Consider the following 14393-nt stretch of genomic DNA (forward strand, 5'->3'; position numbering starts at 1 on the left):
CTCTCTACCAAGGTCCTTCTTCCATTTTAGAGTTGGCCTCAGAAACGTTCTATGTACCTTGGTCCTGGCCTTGAATAATCTTCCCATTACCACACATGCTATGGATCCCATCTCCTCTTGCCTTCTCAAAGTATGTTTTTCTTTTATTTCCTATGTCTTTATGTTTTGCATTTTTCACTTGATCAGTGCTTTCAGCATTTAAGAATACTTTAGAATCTTCCTTCTTAGAAACAAGCACCCATATTTCCCTGGGCACACATTCCCAGCCAGCTACAGGTCTATTTCTTATGCTCTCATTTCCAATTACACTTCTCAACGTGATTAATGACACAGTCTACCTCCTCGTCTTCACTCCCTACACATTTTGAAACCCACTGCCATCTGGCTTTGGCTCAGAGCTTTCAAAAAATATTTTGTCAAGCTCATTAATAACCTCCATGCTGCCTTATCCATTAGACTCGTCTTTCCTCTTATATATTTTTATTTATTTATTCATTTTAAATTTCAATCCAAATTAGTTAGCATATAGTGTGATAATGATTTCAGGAATAGAATTTAGTGACTCATCACTTACATATAACACCCTTGCTCATCCCAACAAGGGCCGGCCCGTTTAACCCGTCCCCCCACCCCCAACGTCCCTCCGGCAACGCTTGGTTTGTTCTCTGTATTTAGGAGTCTCTTGTGGTTTGTCTCCCTCTCTGTTATCTTATTTTTGCTTCCCTTCCCCTATGTTCATCTGTTTTGTTTCATAAATTCCATATATAAGTGAAATCGTATGATATTCATCTTTCTTGAGCTCTTGATATACATGACCAATTCTTTTTAAATTTTTTTTTTCAACGTTTTATTTATTTATTTTGGGACAGAGAGAGACAGAGCATGAACGGGGGAGGGGCAGAGAGAGAGGGAGACACAGAATCGGAAACAGGCTCCAGGCTCTGAGCCATCAGCCCAGAGCCCGACGCGGGGCTCGAACTCACGGACCGCGAGATCGTGACCTGGCTGAAGTCGGACGCTTAACCGACTGCGCCACCCAGGCACCCCTGACCAGTTCTTTTTAAAAAAGTTGGTCTCTTCGCTTTGATTGCATCATTATCTCTTGATTTTCTCCTTCTTCATTGAATCCATCTTTCTGTCTTTTTTTTGTCCTATCTTACTTGATGCTTCCTCAAGCATCAAGTAAGATAGGAAAGCCTTATGGGTTTCAATTTCATACCTATGCCAGAACTCTTTGAATTCTTCAAATGCATTAAGACTTGAATGGATCCGAGAATTTGCACTGATTTCCCACCAGACCTTCATTTGGTTCAATCCTTCTCATTGTGTGAGTTTCTGCTCAACTGTCACTTTCAAGTGACATTAACTTCTAGAGGACTTCTTGAACGCCCACCTAATGTATGTCACTCATTTGTTTCTCTTTTGAATTATGTTTGCTTTCTTCAAAATGTGTTCTACAACTTATATGTGTATATGTATTAGATAGGTATAGATATTGGTATTATATAGATATTATATGTCATTCTTTCCTACAAGTCCATAAACTGCATTTGGTCTGAAATCATGTCAGTTTTGTTACTCAATGTATGTCCAGAATTTAACGAGTGTTTAAACGTGCTGAGTATCGATAAAAATGCCAAGAATGAAAAATGTAATGAATCTTACCTACTCCTATCACTCACACATTTTGATCCCTACTTTGATCACTACTGGAACCCACTCTTTTCTAGAATGCTTTGATCCACACCAGTTGAACTCACCCGTGTTTCCTACACAACCAGCCTCAACTTGTCCGTAACCATGTAACACTTTGCCATTTAACACTTTTTGGCTAATAACTGACAACTAACCCTTATTAACCACTAACTGTATGCTGCTCTCAGTGATTTTTCTGGATCTCTATTTCTTTATTCACAAACGGTGGTGGGTGAGTAAACCAGCATTAGGTGACGTTCCCTGCTAACATGATACAGTTCTAAGACCCCATTTAACCCTTTACTTTCTTAGATGTTCTTTGGGGGGCCTGGAATTCCAAGGCTAGTAATTTATCACAAACATAAGAGTTTTTTTCTGAGTCACAAATTTCCCAGAATCTTTTAAGATTCCTCATACATTTATTACATTTTCTAGGTGTTCAAACAATTACCTCAAATATAAGACCTTTCTTAGCCATGCAGATTAATTGAACATTGAAACTATTTTTCTTATGTATAGCATATGGATATGAAGTTATAAAAATTCTCTCTCTCTCTCTCTCTCTATATATATATATATATATATAGTATGCAAACATATTAACACACATATATATGTAACTTTCAAAACTCCTTGGAACAAAGAGGGAAGAAATCATGATCCTCATTTATAGATGAGACTGCTTTAGTATTTCTTTGCCTATATTTTAATGCCTCACCTTTCTTATTTCTGTATCCATTTTTCTCTCTATATTATTGTGTATTGCAACTATTACTTCTCTATATGGTCCTTAGACATGTATGGGGAGTGGGAAGCTTTCACTCTATCCCTTCCTACTTCCTACTTCTGAGAAAGCCATCATCTTCCTTTCTCATCCAGCTCCTCCACGCTTACGTTAAATATAGCAGAACCAAAATTTCCATGGAAAACAGAAAGCAAAGCATTCAGAAATGATAGAAGAGAACATTCTCCTTTCTTCTGGCCTGTTTCCTAGTTTGTTTTACACCCACTCTGATTTTTTTTTTTTGTTCTGCTACACTCGAGTAAGTTATGACCCACGTGCAGCTACTGTTTTTGGAACCACAACCCTTGTATTACATGGAATCTACAACTTGGCAAAGAAGTGAAAACGTGCAAGCTAGATGGTAGACCACTGATATTCAAAGGCATTGAAATTTACATGCAGAGAACCGTGCAGGACATAAGTGTGCCACGCCGTGAACTTCCACAGGTTAATAAACTTTTATGTAAGGGACATTCAGAACAGAACTTTGGAGACATCTCCAAAAGTTCCCCCACACTCCTTCACATCCGACACAACTCCTCTCCTGCCCCAGGACATCTAACCCGACATCTAACATTGAAGGTGGATTTTACATGTTCTGGTATTTTATAGAAATTGGTTCTGATCATTTCCAGCCTTTTGTTTCTGCTTCCTTTCACTCAGAATCATGTTTACGCGATTCACCTCTACTGTCTTATTTTGCTGTAGTTCTTTTACTTTCTTGGCTGCTATAGAATACACCGCAATTTGATGCTAGTTATTTGCCTTATGCTTTTTCTTGTGCTCTTACATTTCTTTGTGTGGTTTGAAATTTCTATCTAGTATTGTTTTCCTTCTGCGTGAAGAGTTTTCTTTACTATTTCGTGTAATGCATGCCTACGGACAGTAATTTCTTTCACTCTTTTCCTGAAAATGTCTTTATTTCACCTCTTTAAAAATGTTTATTTTCTTGGGGCGCCTGGATGGCGCAGTTGGTTAAGCGTCCGACTTCAGCCAGGTCACGATCTCACGGTCCGTGAGTTCGAGCCCCGCGTCAGGCTCTGGGTTGATGGCTCGGAGCCTGGAGCCTGTTTCCGATTCTGTGTCTCCCTCTCTCTCTGCCCCTCCCCCGTTCATGCTCTGTCTCTGTCTGTCCCAAAAATAAAAAAATAAAAACGTTGAAAAAAAAAATTAAAAAAAAAATGTTTATTTTCTTTATTGTGCTATAGCCTGCATGCCATACGGTTCACCTATTAAACTGCGCAACTCAGTGATTTGTAGTGCATTTTCAGACTTGTGCAACAATCATAGCAATCTAATTGTAGAATATTTGCCTCACCCTATCCTCCCCCGGCCCCCTACCCCAGGCATTTGTCCGTTCTGGCCATTGCACAGCAATGGAATCATATGATATGTGTTCTTCTTTCAATCAGCTTCTGTCACTTAGTGTAATGTTTTCAGAGTTCATGCATGCTGTAACATAGATTTTAATCCAGCCACATCGATACTTAAGTTAAATGCTAACATACATTTAATGCTAAATAATCTTCCGTTGTGTGGATATACCATATTCTATTTGTCCATCCATCATTTGATGGGCATTTAGATCATTCCCACTTTTTGACTATTGTGGACAGTGCTTCTGTGTACGAGTTCTGCTTCCGTTCTCTTGGGTAGATGTGCCTAGAAGTGGAATGACTGGGTCATACGGTGGCGGCAGGTTTAAATTTTTGAGAAACCGTTCAACTGCTTTCCAAGGTGACAGCGCCATTTTACATTCTCACAGCGGTACCGAGGGTCCTAATTTTTATATCCTCACCCCCACTTGTTACTGTCTGTCTTTTGCTCATGGTCATCTCAGTGAGTGTCATATGAGGCAAGTTGTGGCCTCTCCCTACGAAATACAGGAAATCAAACCCTCGTTGAGCAGCCAATGCCACATAAATAGCCGGAAGAACAACTGAGATTTAAATCCAATATTCCGAAGCAAGGCTCGTTTCCGGGCAAGGTAACAGGAGAGTAGAGGGGTGGCTCCCGTGTGCAAGCGAAGATAAAGCCACTGCAGGTAGGAACAAAGGGCAGGATCAAGGGTCTGCTTCGAGTGTCGTGTCCTCAGCCCATCCCTGCCCTCACTCAGGGTCCAAGAAGCCAGTCACATTTTAGAAAGACCCTGTTATGATTGGAAGGTATGTGCTTTCTCGCAGGTCCCACAAGAGAAAGAGGTTCTCGCAGGACCCTGTTTGCCGCCCATACCCCCACCCCAATGACTGTATTGTGTCGAAGAAAATCATCTCCCTGAGAGATGTTCTATCTCAAGCCGGGCGGGTAGTTCCTATTACTGAGGTGAACTCACAGGTGATGAAGGACCACTGGTTAGTGAACTTCCTGTGTCTCAGTTCCCTCCCTGAGAGAGCACTTTGAAAACCCCAGGAGGGCTGCTCCGAAGGCCCAGGGGCTTCTGTCTCTATGAGGACCTATCAAGGACACAGTCACGAGAGAGGAGTCCCTCATGCTGGGACGGACTCCCACGGGCCCCATCAAAGTGCTTCACTCCCTTCCAGCCCCAGGAGTGCCCCATGTGACCATAAACGAGAGGGGAAGAAGTGAGCAGAGAGCTTTCTCCCAGCTCCAGACTCTGAGCCATGACTGGACTGCCCGTGGCAAGACGTGCAGAGTGCTCCCCACCATTGGGCTCTGGGTAAGGATGCTGTCGCTCAGGCACATTTGCCCCCAGGTCCTTTTCTGGTTGGGGCACTGGGAAGAAACTGAGGGAATTCAGAAATAAGGAGAAGTATCGGATAATTAGGGTCCACAGACATATCATTCAGAACACGAAACCTATTTAAAATAAAACACACACAGATATTCTGCCTTCCTAATGCTGTCGTTCAGTCTGCGCGCAGAATGAGCAAATAGGGCTCTTTTAAAACTAGCATGATCCTGCGCAAGCCATCTCCCTTGTCTGGGTCCCAGTTTCCTCTCTTGCGCCATGAAGACGCAGAATGAGATCATCTAAAATGGAATCCCCTCCTGACCCAGCGCTTTGGCCCTATGCGTAAATAATTAGATACTATGGAGAATGCAATGGTGAGAACTAGAGCATAGAATGAAAAAGATTTGTTCTAAAAGCATTTTGGAGTAAGAGGAACACAGTATGTTTGAAAAGGACCCGCGTAAGATAACTGCTAATTCATACATGAGATGCACGTGTTAGGTTTCTCCTCCAATATCAGGAGACCGAAGGGAGGAGACGAGTAGTTGTGAGCTAAGGGTCTGGACAAATCACCCTGGCTGCCATCGATTCTTTCATTTCCCACCACAACTGAGACATTGGTCGCTGTGCCAAATCCTCCAGGAGGTAGGGCGTAAAGTGAGACATCTTTAATTTCAAAATCCTCACGGAAAGTTGCTTTGGAATAAAATAATGAATGGAAAACACTGCAGCATTTGACGGGGTATAGTTGGAGGCAAAGTGAGGAAGGACTACTGGGAATTCAGCAGGGGAGATTGGTGGGGGAGACTGGTGTTCACCGTAGACACTCAAGGAAAAACAGTGGTGGACTTGAACCCCCAAATGGTTAGATGTCTACAGACTGACTCGGGAAGAAGTGTGGTCTTGGGGGGATGCATTGCAAACAAAAAGATTAAAACGAAGTACAGGTACCCATTTGGCAAACGGTGAAATTTCTATGATGATGGTGAAAACAGTGTCTAAAGCACGAATCTGGACCAGAACGACAGGGATTTTCCGTAAGCAGAACTAGGGATAATGGGTGGATCTCAGACTTCAGGTCACTGGAAGGACTCAGTTTACAGACTGAAGTTCTTTGACAACAGACAGAATTGTCTTATGGGGCAAGAAACTTCAGCCTCCTTATTATTCTTTTTTTGTGGTAGTGTTAAAAGATCTTTTATTTTTATGAATTGATGGGAATGTCTGATACAGTTAAGATATTTTTCATAATCCACAATTTCTGACAACTGATGAATGGATAAAGAAATTGTGGTTGATATATACAATGGAATACTACTTGGCAATGAGAAAGAATGAAATCTGGCCTTTTGTAGCAACATGGATGGAACTGGAGAGTGTTATGCTAAGTGAAATAAGTCAGACAGAGAAAGACAGATACCATATGGTTTCACTCTTATGTGGATCCTGAGAAACTTAACAGAAGACCATGGGGGAGAGGGAGGAAGGAAAAAAAAAGTTAGAGAAGCAGAGAGCCAAACCATAAGAGACTCTTAAAAACTGAGAATAAACTGAGGGTTGATGGTGGGTGGGAGGGAAGGGAAACTGGGTGATGGGCACTGAGGAGGGCACCCGTTGGGATGACCACTGGGTGTCGCATGGAAACAAATTTGACAATAAATTTCATATTAAAAAAAGATATTTTTCATGATCCAATGAAACCCAAGATTATGGGAGCTCCAAAGAGAATTGGTATTTCCTCAAGTTTCTTCCAACACTGACTCAATATCTCTCAGTTTTGGAAACTGAATTAAAACAGTAATTAGAAATATTAAAAGAAAATTAAATAATAATTTAAAAAAGACAATGTAAGGGGAAATCATCAGTTTTTTTTGTTTTGTTGTGTGTGTGTGTGTGTGTGTTTGCTATATTGGGTGGGGTGTGAGGGAGAGAGATGAGTAGCCAGAATCTCTGTGAATTGTGACCTGGGGATTGAAGCAGGTGTGGGGAACTAGTTTCAGGGAGAAATAATGCTTGGCCTGGTTATGCTGACTTTGATTTCCCAGGTGGAATATCCAGGGAGTGAATGTCAACAGGACATCAGCGAGCAGAGGAACAAGGTCCTTTATCTCTAGGGGATACGTTCCAAGACCCCGAGTGATGCCTGAAACAACAAATAGTCCTAAATCCTATATATGCTATGTTTTTTCCAATACATACATACCTATGATAAAGTTTAATTTATAAATAGAATTAAATTTGTAATTAACACACAATAGAGTTACCAACAACAGTAATCAAACAATTACGACAATATATGGTAATAACAGTGATGTGCATGTGGCTTTTCTCTCTCTCAAAATATCTTACCGTACTGTACTCACCCTTCTTGTGATGATGTGAGATGACAAAATGCCTAGGTGATGAGATGGAGGAGGTGAATGATGTAGGCGTTGTGACACAGCGTTAGTCTACTAGTGGCCTTCTGATGATAGGTCAGAAGGAAGACCGTCTGCTTTCAGATGGCAGTTGACCACAGGTAACTGAAACTGTGGAAAGGCAAACCGTGGATAAGGGGGACTATTCTGTAGCTCGAGACTAAGTCTTTGGAGTCATGTGGAAACCTTACCCTCTGAGGAAGGAAAGGGCAAGACGTTGCCTTCCATTATTCAACCTTGAGGCCAGCCCCCATATATCTGAAAGTTTAGCTAAGGTCACTAAACAATTCATCTTGAGTGTGGTTGGGAGGCCGGAGATGGAGCAGAAACTTTATATTTATACTTGGAGGGGAAGGAATGTAAAAAGCCTAGAATAAATATGATCTGAGCTGGATAGAAATGTTGGGATAATGTTTTATAGGAGGCACATCTGCACCTAAGATTTGAAGGAGGTAAAGGCAGAATTGGACAATGGGCAGGTATGGATTTGAAGCAAAGAAAACTAAGGCAAAGGGGAAATCTCTAATATTAAGATGGTTATTAGGGCTTTGCTGAAGCAAGATCACTCAGAAGGATCCTGCCCGGAAATGGTCTTCTGACATCTTAGTAGAGAAACATCCTATCTTTGGAATGAGCAAGTTTTGGCACAAGAAGACGGCATGTTGCCTGGGTTTAGAAGACGGTGCAGCCAGGAGCAAGCAGGGTAAATAACGTAGGTTTGGATGGGATGAGAGAGAGAAGTGAAAAGCAGCTTGGAGAACAGAGGAGGAGACTGGATGCGTTTGTAACACTTTGCCTTTGAGCAAGTGTTCCTTTCTGCCTAGAATACCTTTCTTGCGTTTTTTTCCACCTGGCGTTCTGACCCTTTACTTCAAATAAAAGTGATGTCTTCTGATGTGCCTTGGTGGCTCTGTTGCTTGGGCATCCAACTCTTAATTTTGGCTCAGGTCGTGATCTCATGGTTGATGAGATTGAGCCCTGCATCAGCATGGAGCCTGTTTATGTTTCTCTCTCCCTTCCCCACCTCAATAAATAAATAAACTTAAAAAAAAAATGATGTCTTCTGTGAGGTGGTCCTGATCTCCACTTCCAGCCCAGGGCTCACTCATGGTTCCTCCTGCATATGCAAATAAGCAGTTAGCTACCTTACCCCATTTGCTTATTCATGTAACAAATATTTCTTGATTCATTCATTATCGTGGTCCAGACCCAACTGTAGGCACCTGAGATTCATCAGTGAGCAAAACAGAAAATCTCCCTGCCCTGGTGGAGCTTGCGTTGTCATAGGGGAGAGAAACCACAAATAGTTGAGATGACGAGTAAGCTCATTTGTATCATTAGGACACGTAAGAACCGTGGAAAGGATTAAATGGGGAGTACAGAAAGGTGGTGCTAGGACAGGACCTGGGCGTGGGGAAGGAGGCAGGCTCCAGTTCTATTTAGGGCAGCTCAGGCAGGGCTGCTGGGGAGGGCAGATCTGTACCAAGGCTTGGAACAAATGAAAAAGCTACCCAAGGGGAGATTAGGCAGAACATGGCTCGAGGAAGAGAAAGCTACAACAAAGACTATAAGCCGTCAGGTCGCTGAAGAGGTTTGAGCAGGGAAGGCAGGGCCTGACTTGAAATGGAAAGGACAGATGTGGCTGCAGTGCTGAGGACAGGCTACAGATGGGCCAACATGAGTAGGATCTGTTAGGAGACCGTTACAGTGATGGAGGTGAGCGAGGTCATGGCTCGAACCCAGTGAAAATTAGCTCCTGGATTTGGCAGAAATACAGAAGCAACGACAACTGTGAGAATTTGGGTCCATGAGCTGCAAGACTGTGACGGTCCATGGGAGAGAGGCGAGGCCTAGTAGGGGAGACCGTGTTGGCTGGGGAGTCTATTTAGAAAGCTGTCTAAACATCTGTGTTGTTTTCAGTCATGACATTGGATGGCATCGGCCAAGGAGTGAGTTTACAGAGAAAGGAAAAAAGGAGAACCAACACTGACCGCTGTGAATTAGGAAGGTAGGTCAGGGAGAAAGAACTAGCAAAGGAGGTAAGGAGGGACCAGTCAAGGAGGAAGAAGCCGAATGATGGCACTCTGATAGGAAGATGTAGCCCTGAGAACCAATGAGGCGAGTGTGTCAAAGGGCAGGACAGGGACCTCTGTCAAGGCTGGAGGATAGCCTGGGCAAGCTAAGGAATGGGAACTGGATGTGGTAAATGTGAGATAACTCGTGTGTGTGAAGAGGGGTGGTCTGATGGAGTGGTAGGTGGTGAAAGTCTGACTGGAAAGGTTTAAGAGAAAACCAACCCTTAGGAATGAGAGTGGAGGCAGCTCTTTGAGGGGGTGTTGTTGCAGGAACAGGGGAGGAAACGGACCAGTGGCTCTGGGATAAGTGAGTCAAGAGAAGGAATTTGGGGGGCTTGTCTTTTACTTGTTTAACAAGTGACAACAGGAGCACGTTTCTGTGATGATGGAGTGTTCCAATACAGAGCTGGTTGGCAATGAGTGGCCTTCTCTATTTTCTCTAGTAGAATATTAGTTGCCTATCTTCACTTACTGTTTCAGCTCCCGTTCTAGGAACAATACCTCCAATACAGAAAATGTTCAGTAAATTTTTGTCACATGGACCTCTCAGTACAAGTTAGATATTTGCCATCTAAAAAGCAGTAAACCAGAAGAACACATTCCAGGTGGGTGGAGGAGGAAAGCGGAAGGAAGGACCAACAAAGTGGCCACAGCTGGGAATAGAAATGCAAAGACATAGATTTGCCTCCTTGTTTTCTGTGGCTCTTATATTAACTCAAACCCCCTTGCCTTGACTGAGATTCACCCCCGAGTCCGAGACAGGTGAAACCCTGACCCACCTGCTCCTGGAGGATGCTGCCAGACCCGAGTCTCCATGAGGAAATGAGAGGGAGCCGAGGGTGAAAGGGCTGATGCTTTGGTATCCAGAAAGTTGAGGAAGAAAATAAACTGAAATTACAAATCAAAATATATAACTGAAATGATGTAATCTTGGTCCAGTATACTACCGATATTTTATCAGTATAAATGACAAGGAATATAGGTAGATAATAAGATAAACCTTGGATGAGGAATACTGAAGTTTCCAAAACCCGTCTAGTTTCCATTAAGCAAGATAACCGGGTTACACAATGGATTATGGAGGCCAAAAAATGGGCCGTGACACCAGAGACGGACTTAGAGTCTGATTATAAGAGCAGATACTCTGAAGGAAGCTGCTGACAATGGTAAGGGCTAGAAAGGGATCCAAACTCTGGCCTCTTAACGTATTTGCTGGGAGCCCTTTACTCTGGAGGTGGCAGAGGGGAGATAAAGTCCTTTGAGGGATCTTGTTCTTAAGATTTCTGTGGTTCAACTTTCTTCCTCATCCCTCCATGCCCCACAGTCTAGGAATATGAATGGTGAGCCATGGGTGCTGGGAATTGGAGCCAGGTAACAGAGTTCGTCATCTTGGGCTTCCCCCATCTCCAGGGTATCCAGGCTTACCTCTTCGTCTTGTTACTTCTAATTTATGTCACCACCGTACTGGGAAACCTGCTGGTATTCCTAGTGGTCCGCCTGGACTCCCAGCTCCACACACCCATGTACCACTTTGTCAGCATCCTCTCCCTGCTGGAGCTTGGCTACACGGCTGCCACCGTCCCCAAGATGCTGTCGAACCTGCTCAGGGAGGAGAAGACCATTTCTTTCTCCGGATGCCTCCTGCAAATCTACTTCTTTCACTCTCTTGGGGCCACTGAGTGCTATCTCCTCACAGCTATGGCTTATGACAGGTATTTAGCCATCTGCCGGCCCCTCCACTACTCCACCCTCATGACCCCAGCACGCTGCGCCAAGATCGCCGTTGGCTGTTGGCTGGGAGGTCTGGCTGGGCCGGTGGCTGAGATTTCCCTGGTGTCCCGTCTCCCTTTCTGTGGCCCCAATCGCATTCAGCACATCTTTTGTGATTTCCCGCCCGTGCTGAGCTTGGCTTGTACTGACACATCTATCAACGTCCTAGTGGACTTTGCTATCAACTCCTGCAAGATCCTGGCCACCTTCCTGTTGATCCTCAGCTCCTATGTCCAGATCGTCCGCACGGTGCTCAGGATTCCTTCAGTTGCAGGCAAGGCCAAGGCCTTCTCCACCTGTGCCTCGCACCTGACCGTGGTTCTCATCTTCTACGGGAGCATCCTCTTTATGTATGTGCGGCTGAAGAGTAGCTACTCACTGGACTATGACCGCGCCCTGGCTGTGATCTACTCGGTGCTCACACCTTTCCTCAACCCCTTCGTCTATAGCTTGCGCAACAAGGATATTAAGGAGGCCATGAGGAGGCAGTTGAAGAGGTCAGGGATACTTATTGAAGTGAAGGTGGGGAAGGCAGGCCAAGGGAGAAAATGAGGTACGGTGACCCAGGGGGTCGCCAGTCACCGCAGATGAGAAGTCAAGCGTTGAGTGCTTTTCTACGTGGGATACAGAACTGGGGCAGGTGTTGCCTGGCTCTCAGCGTCTACACAACCGCCACACTGGAGCCACATGCGGCCAGAGACCAGAGATTGGAATGTGGTTTTCAAATCTCAGATGTTTGTGTACCATACATGGGAATTTCGTCACATCTGGGCCTTACCTACTATACGTCAATATACAGTAAATTTGATAAATATTTAATGTAAATACATTTACTCGTATTCTAAACAATAATATTGAGTAATATTGAGATACATTTTAGAACAAAAAATAACTTGTTTTTTTTCGTGTACCATTTACACTTAAATGGTATTGCATGTATACCATTTGTTTGTGTATTGAAATGGAAAACACCGGTGTAGTAGAGGACAGCGTGTTTTTGACTGTATACATGTGGGTTTAAGTCCTAATTCATTCAGTTACTTTGATGACATGATCTTTAGTGAGTAACTCAAACTCTCTGAGTCTTAATTTCACCATTTGTTAAAAATATTTTTTGAAGGTTATTTTGCGAGTTAGTGATAAGGTCTGTATACCACAGGTAAAGTGTCTGGGATACAACTGATAACTATATATATATATATATATATATGGACACCTGAGTGGCTTAGTTGGTTGAGAGTCCAACTTCGGACAGTTTGTGAGTTCAAGCCCCACATCAGGTTTGCTGCAGTCAGGGCAGAGCCTGCTTTGGATCCTCTCTCCCCCTCTCTCTGCCCCTTCCCCACTCATGCTCTCTCTCTTTCAAAAAGAATATATATATATATACATGTATGTATATGTATATATGTGTGTATATATATAAATGTGTGTGTGTATGTGTGTGCGTGCATGTGTGTATCTGCCCCAAACCTCTCATCATTACTCTGAGCCTTAGAACAATACCCAGGAAAAAGTCATTAAGCAAAAGTACTTCCCAGATACTTTTCCCCAAAGGACAGGAATCAGGGAGTCAGAGGACGTACTTGAGAAGTCAGCTAGCTGACTGCACTTGGGTTCTGCCCGGTTGTGCATGTCAGTCTTGGTGGCCTTGACATCCATTCACAGGGAGAGTGTAGGAGTCTAACCACTAGCAAGAAATATGATTACTCTTTACATTGGACATCTTCTTTATTCTGTTTCAAGCTACTTATGTCCTTAAACATATGAGAATATGTGAAAAATAATCCTATAGCTTAACGTATGACATATATGGTGATTGAATTATTAGCTGGTGTTAGAGGTTATCATGCATCTGAATGTCTACTGTGAATAGAAAGTCAAGTATTGACTATTAGAAAACTTGCAGTTTTATAGAACTTTCTATGAAAATCCCAAAGTTGTTATTCGTACTATCTGAAAGGTACCCATCCAACCACCCATCTTTTCCATTCAGCTCTTTATTTAGCTCTGACTACATACATCACGTGTCTGTTAAGGCCACAGAAGGATGAACAAAACAGATACTGTCCAGTTCCTGCACTTAGGCTGGTTGGAAAGAGTTGAGAATATAAATATTAAAATTACAATTGATTTATACTTAGTTACTGTTAGTTACTTAAAATTGTGGTAATTAGTGATAAATACCCCTACACCCTCTTCTCGAGGAGGTTACAATGAAGATGCAAACTGAGAGATAAACCCGAATCAGCCATTGCATCAAAGCAATGATTGTATCTGTATTGAGACCCAGGTGGAGGGAACACCTTGCCGACCCTACAGAGAAAATCAGTCAGGGATTCTGATTAAGAAAACAAACCCTCAGCCTCCCGGCTTGGTGCCTCTAGTGGTTAAAAGGTCCAGGATAGGACAGGAAAAGGAGAAAAGATGAAAATGACAGTTGAACAAGTTGATAACTGGGTTCTGGGTCTGGAAACAAGCAGACGGTGGCAGCCCCAGGATGTTGGCACCCGAGGACTTGTAGGGGCAGTTGTGAAAGGGGGTCTCACCTTCAAGAAAGTGAAGGACAACTCATAGAATAGGAAAAATTACTTGCAAACCATGTGTCTGATAAGGGACTTGTTTCTAGCAGGTATGAAGCACTCTTGCAGCTCAATAACAAAAAGGCAAATAACACAATTGAAAAATGAACAAAGGGTCTGAGTAGCAGTGCCCTCACACACGGCTTGTGGGAACAGAAAGTGACATGAGCACTTTGGAAAACAGCCTGGGATTTCCTCCAAAGATGAAACAGACAGTTGTCACAGGACCCAGCGATTCCAATCCTGGGTGTATATCCAAAAGAAACGACAATATACGTCCACACAGAAATTTGTACATGAATATTTACGGCAGTATTATTTCTAGTGGCCAAAACAAAAAGACCATCCAGATGTCTATCGACAGAGAAGTGAATGAACTAA

The 14393-nt window shown here is 43.2% G+C and overlaps 1 protein-coding gene across 1 annotated transcript; it reads left to right on the top strand.

Annotated features, from left to right (window-relative positions):
• Nucleotides 1-10702: 10702 nt before the first annotated feature.
• LOC124521894 (olfactory receptor 6N1) lies at nt 10703-12217 on the top strand. Its single transcript, XM_047093063.1, has one exon. The coding sequence runs from the start codon at nt 11011-11013 to the stop codon at nt 11983-11985; it is 975 nt and encodes a 324-aa protein (XP_046949019.1). The 5' UTR covers nt 10703-11010; the 3' UTR covers nt 11986-12217.
• The last annotated feature ends 2176 nt before the right edge of the window (nt 12218-14393 follow it).

This window comes from Lynx rufus, unplaced genomic scaffold, assembly GCF_022079265.1.
Source record: "Lynx rufus isolate CCGP_SWC_20201006 ecotype Redwood Valley unplaced genomic scaffold, mLynRuf1.p SCAF_31, whole genome shotgun sequence".
Lineage (NCBI taxonomy): Eukaryota > Metazoa > Chordata > Mammalia > Carnivora > Felidae > Lynx > Lynx rufus.

What these genes read in the sequence shown, in the direction of transcription:
- LOC124521894 (XM_047093063.1), top strand. Translation starts at nt 11,011, where the DNA reads ATGGGTGCTGGGAATTGGAGCCAGGTAACAGAGTTCGTCATCTTGGGC.